This window comes from Brassica oleracea, chromosome C5 (assembly GCF_000695525.1).
Source record: "Brassica oleracea var. oleracea cultivar TO1000 chromosome C5, BOL, whole genome shotgun sequence".
Lineage (NCBI taxonomy): Eukaryota > Viridiplantae > Streptophyta > Magnoliopsida > Brassicales > Brassicaceae > Brassica > Brassica oleracea.
In genome coordinates, this window is record NC_027752.1 from 25,936,811 (window position 1) to 25,942,679 (window position 5,869).

Here is a 5,869-nt window from a genome sequence, read left to right on the forward strand (position 1 = left end):
CCCTAAACCCTAAACCCTAAACCCTAAACCCTAAACCCTAAACCCTAAACCCTAAACCCTAAACCCTAAACCCTAAACCCTAAACCCTAAACCCTAAACCCTAAACCCTAAACCCTAAACCCTAAACCCTAAACCCTAAACCCTAAACCCTAAACCCTAAACCCTAAACCCTAAACCCTAAACCCTAAACCCTAAACCCTAAACCCTAAACCCTAAACCCTAAACCCTAAACCCTAAACCCTAAACCCTAAACCCTAAACCCTAAACCCTAAACCCTAAACCCTAAACCCTAAACCCTAAACCCTAAACCCTAAACCCTAAACCCTAAACCCTAAACCCTAAACCCTAAACCCTAAACCCTAAACCCTAAACCCTAAACCCTAAACCCTAAACCCTAAACCCTAAACCCTAAACCCTAAACCCTAAACCCTAAACCCTAAACCCTAAACCCTAAACCCTAAACCCTAAACCCTAAACCCTAAACCCTAAACCCTAAACCCTAAACCCTAAACCCTAAACCCTAAACCCTAAACCCTAAACCCTAAACCCTAAACCCTAAACCCTAAACCCTAAACCCTAAACCCTAAACCCTAAACCCTAAACCCTAAACCCTAAACCCTAAACCCTAAACCCTAAACCCTAAACCCTAAACCCTAAACCCTAAACCCTAAACCCTAAACCCTAAACCCTAAACCCTAAACCCTAAACCCTAAACCCTAAACCCTAAACCCTAAACCCTAAACCCTAAACCCTAAACCCTAAACCCTAAACCCTAAACCCTAAACCCTAAACCCTAAACCCTAAACCCTAAACCCTAAACCCTAAACCCTAAACCCTAAACCCTAAACCCTAAACCCTAAACCCTAAACCCTAAACCCTAAACCCTAAACCCTAAACCCTAAACCCTAAACCCTAAACCCTAAACCCTAAACCCTAAACCCTAAACCCTAAACCCTAAACCCTAAACCCTAAACCCTAAACCCTAAACCCTAAACCCCACCCTTTAACTCTAAACCCTAAGTTTGTGACTTTTGATAAAATATTAAGTGCTATTTTTGTGACTTTTGACCTTGTTAGTTTGGAAACAAAAATTGATCTGGTGCTATTTTTTTTTTTTCTCATATATATATTGATCACTTCGCTTTCCAGCCCCTTCTCTCTCCGACAATATCACCGCCGGCAAGAAACTCGAGTTTGAATCGGTTTGGAGCATCGCCGGAGATTTCTATCGTAATCAAGGCAGTTAGTTTTCACGGTGTATAGAAGAAACAGCTGAGCGAGAAAGGCGGTCGAGAGAGAGAAGAAGAGGAAGAAGATAAAAAAAAGTCGTCGATGACGGTGAAACGGAGTCGTTTTGGTTCTTCTGACCGGCGGTACTCACTCCTCAACTCTTTATTGGAGTAGGTGCCTAGTACCGTCGAGAGGAGAGAAGAAGGAAGTGTTGTGATGGGGAAGGTTGCGGTTGCGTTTGCGGCGGCTGCGGTTTTAGTGTCTTGCTCCGTGGCGGCGGTGATGGTGGGGAGGAGGATTAAGAGTCGGGCGAAATGGAGGGCCGTGGTGGAGATTTTGAAGGAGTTGGAGGAAGCTTGTGATACTCCGGTGGGGAGGCTGAGGCAAGTGGTGGATGCCATGGCGGTGGAGATGCACGCTGGGTTGGCTTCTGAAGGTGGCTCCAAGCTTAAAATGCTTCTCACTTTCGTCCATCATTTGCCCAATGGGTAAAACCTTTCTTACTTCTTATCTTGTTTGCTTACACTGCATGATCTATGTTCCTTAAGTTTAACACTTTGTTGCTTGATTGATTCATAATTGTACAAACTTTGCTACTCTTAAGATTGTGAGATGTGAGCTTCTTCTTGCTCGTGGTCGTTACAAAATGGTGTACCCTTGTTTTGAGGGTCTCTCGACTTTGAGCCTTAGTTGTGGAGCTAAGGAATTAAAAGAAGTGTCTGTGGGTACCATTTCTCGCAGGCATAGATCCTTTGATTCTGTTCTTTTTGTATACTATAAAAGCTTCAAGGAGTTCTCCTTTTTATCTCTTACCTTTACTTTGGTATCTTGTTCCTATCCACTTGTTTCCTACTGTTCTATGAAAATCTACTATTCTCATCATATTTTAGCCATTGGATTCTCTCCCTTTATTGTTGCATGCGGCTCTCTTTCTAGTCTTCCTAAGCAAAATCATTGACGAAGCTTCCACTATTTATCTTATCTTCATGAATAATGTAATCTATATGATTTGCACTGACTGCCTTTAATTCAGGACGGAGAAAGGAACTTATTATGCACTTCATCTTGGAGGCACTTACTTTAGGATTTTGAGGGTTCATCTGGGTGGTGAAAGGTCTTATCTAGATGTTCAAGACGTTGAACGACACCCCATACCTTCACATTTGATGGATAGCACCAGCGAGGTGGCCTTTTTATTTCTCACTGGTCCCTGCTTGTAATGCAAAATTCTTGATTTAGCATCTGTTAAATCTTTTTGGTCACATGATTGTAGGTTCTTTTCAACTTTCTCGCCTTTTCCATGGAAAGGTTTATCGAAAAAGAAGGAAAGGAATCTAATTCACAAGGTGTGAAAAGGGAACTGGCATTTACGTTTTCGTTCCCTGTCAAGCATTCTTCTATATCTTCAGGAGTTCTAATCAAATGGACCAAAGGTTTTGAGATTAGTGAAATGGTTAGTAAATTCTTAGGTTCTCTGTAATTGTCAGATCTAGTCTGTTATTCGTTGGAAGCATTCCTATTAAATTTTAAAACATTATATGTTATCCGAGTGGATGACCTTGACCTTAACATTAACCATTAGCTGTGTTATTACTTTGTGATCATGTAATCGATCTAGTGGTAGTTTGTGGGTGTTAAACATTATGCAAAGTCAAGGTTATTTTATCATATAACATGCTAATCCTTATAATTATTATAGGTTGGGAAAGATGTAGCTGAATGTCTACAAGGAGCGATGAACAGAAGAGGCCTAGATATCCATGTTGCAGCTCTTGTAAGTTTGCTTTGTCGACCGAACATAAATAATTTTGTTGGGTAAATTCTGGCTACATCGACTGCAATTTTCTTCATCATTCTCCTTTTTATTCTGCCCCTTTCCTGACAATGCCTTATCTGAACTATCTCATGAAATGATGCTTAGTTATGAATGGAGTTTTCTTTCTTTTGAGCAGGTGAATGATACTGTGGGAGCCCTGTCACTTGGATATTATCATGATCCAGATACAGTTGTTGCCGTTGTATTTGGAACAGGTAGTAATGCATGTTACTTGGAACGCACTGATGCCATAATCAAGTCTCAGGGTCTGCTTACCACTTCTGGAAGCATGGTACTAAAAAAATCATTCCATGTTCTTTTCTGAGAAACCAGTAATTATGCTTTAGATCCTAGAGAAATTAATATATATGATTCATTTTATTCTTATGTTTCAGGTAGTCAATATGGAGTGGGGTAATTTTTGGTCCTCACACCTGCCAAGAACTTCATATGACATTGACTTGGATGCAGAGAGTTCAAATCCAAATGATATGGTAATCATTGATTCATTGCTTAACTTTTCTTTTTTCCATTTGGTAGTGCATCATGAGTTATCACTAGGTGAGCAATCATCAATTAAGATATTTCGGATTGTTGTTATACAGGGATTTGAAAAGATGATAGCAGGATTGTATCTGGGTGACATTGTTAGAAGAGTAATCCGTCACATGTCACAAGTCTCCGACATCTTTGGACCCACCTCGTCCATGTTATCTGAGCCTTATGTTCTAAGGTACGTGTCCTCTATATCTCTTGCTAGATATTTGATTGTTGTCTAATAATTTGATGCTTAACATCAACTTCTCAACGAACATGGACACACTTTGTTCTTCTTCTGCACCGACTATCTCAGTAGTAATGTTCTTTTTGCGTTATTGAAACGACTATAACCGTGTCTACTTTAATCTCACAGAACAAATTCAGTTTCAGCCATGCATGAAGATGACACACCCGAGTTGCAACAAGTAGCAAGAATCTTGAAAGACTTGGGGGTAAAACTTAAAATCTCACTATTACAGAACTTGTTATGGAACTTGAAAATGTTTATATGGTAGAAGCTTGAGGAAGCTTCACTTACATGTGAAATGAACAAACAGGTATCAGATGTACCATTGAAGGTGAGAAAACTCGTAGTGAAGATATGCGACGTGGTGACACGAAGAGCAGGGAGGCTAGCAGCAGCGGGTATTGCAGGAATCTTGAAGAAGGTAGGTCGAGATGGTAGCGGAGGAATCACGAGCGGGAGAAGCAGAAGCGAAATGCGGATGCAGAAAAGAACAGTTGTCGCAGTAGAAGGAGGATTGTACATGAACTACACCATGTTTAGAGAATACATGGAAGAAGCTTTGGTGGAGATATTAGGAGAAGAAGTGAGCCAATACGTGGTCGTTAAAGCCATGGAAGATGGTTCTAGCATTGGCTCTGCCCTTCTCGTTGCCTCTTTACAGTCATAAATCATCATCATCAATTCATCATCGTTGTTTATATAATTGGTTATGTGCGTCTGTGCAGTGTGTGTGTGTGTGTATATATTTATTCAATATTTGTTTGTTAATTATTATTGTTTTTTTTTTGTTCAAATGTTAATTATTATTGTTATATAGAAGCATATGCACAAGTTTCTGTGTAAATGTTTAGGAAGGTTTTTATGTATTCTTTGTTTCTTTAAGAAAAGGATAATGTAAAGGTGATGATGATAAATGGAATTTTCATTTCTATTGTTTTTGTTTTTTATGTTCAAAACTAGCCATGAGCTTTTTGGTGTTTACTCGGATTTCGATTCTTTGCAGACATGAAATTTAATTCTATCCAGATATTCTTAAAGTTTTCTTTGGCTTCGATTTGGATATAGTAATACATTGAATCCGTTTAAAATTCGGGTTTGGTTATATTTCACAGTTATCTGAATACTTGTTTGTAATTCAAAAGTAAATATTTTGATTTAAAAATTTGACATGTATAAATTTATACTAACAAATGCTTGCTGACATGCAACAATAGTAACTACGAGTAGAAAAACATAAATAAGGTAAAACTAACAACTTTGTAAATATAAGAAATATGATTGATGTAGCGGAAGCTTTATAAGGATAGAACTAGAGATCCGTTGATTCTGAGAATACCCGGAAAACTAAAATAATACAAAGATCTTATTTAGTCTAAGAATATCTAAGATCAATGTCTTCTTAAATTCGTTGAGATCACCTATGATCTATCGAAAACAAAGAACAAAAGAGAAATTTCTTAATTTTTTTATTAATAATCAATCAACTGAATACAAACTTAAGCTTCAATGGCTATATAAAATAAATCATAAAAACCCAAAACAATAAATATAACTATCTAAATTTAAAATAATCAATAAAGTAAATAATAAGATATTTGGAAATACTTATCTGCATCAATGATTTAACCCTTATTTAAACTTCAAAATAAAAGGAAATTATTTGAACTTCAAATCAAATTTATTTAGACCGAACTTCAAATGCATTTGTCAAAACATAAAAACCTTAGGTCCTTAGACCATGATTAACCCGGGGTTCTTAGAGTGAGGTTCTTAGCGGAAGTTAAGAAACTGTTTCTTAACTTTTAACTAAAAAAACTAAGAACCGGTTCTTAGAGCACAATTATTGGGGTTTGTTAATGGGTTTCTCTCCCTGTAGGCCCCACAAATTTCCTTAAAATCGGTCACCAAAAGCGTGAAATGAGAACCGCTTACTTTGGGTTTTATGCACTGTTTATGGGTCCCACAGACACGTGGCGACCCACGATTGGTGCACTTTTTTAATTTTTTTTTAATCCGAAAAAAAAACTAAAGAAACC

General features: G+C 37.9%; 1 protein-coding gene across 1 annotated transcript; it reads left to right on the forward strand.

Moving 5' to 3' along the window:
- The first annotated feature begins 1,142 nt into the window (after positions 1-1,142).
- LOC106343519 (hexokinase-3-like) lies at positions 1,143-4,764 on the forward strand. The gene is made up of 9 exons (XM_013782757.1): positions 1,143-1,718; positions 2,264-2,414; positions 2,504-2,683; positions 2,930-3,004; positions 3,183-3,338; positions 3,442-3,540; positions 3,652-3,779; positions 3,960-4,038; positions 4,144-4,764. Exons 1-9 carry the CDS (start codon positions 1,447-1,449, stop codon positions 4,498-4,500), a joined length of 1,497 nt encoding a protein of 498 aa, XP_013638211.1. The 5' UTR covers positions 1,143-1,446; the 3' UTR covers positions 4,501-4,764.
- The last annotated feature ends 1,105 nt before the right edge of the window (positions 4,765-5,869 follow it).

Excerpts from the sequence above, each read along its gene's own strand:
- LOC106343519 (XM_013782757.1), top strand. The coding sequence starts at position 1,447 with ATGGGGAAGGTTGCGGTTGCGTTTGCGGCGGCTGCGGTTTTAGTGTCT. Across the intron at positions 3,005-3,182 it reads ATATCCATGTTGCAGCTCTT|GTGAATGATACTGTGGGAGC; the intron begins GTAAGTTTGCTT and ends TCTTTTGAGCAG. Across the intron at positions 4,039-4,143 it reads GAATCTTGAAAGACTTGGGG|GTATCAGATGTACCATTGAA; the intron begins GTAAAACTTAAA and ends ATGAACAAACAG.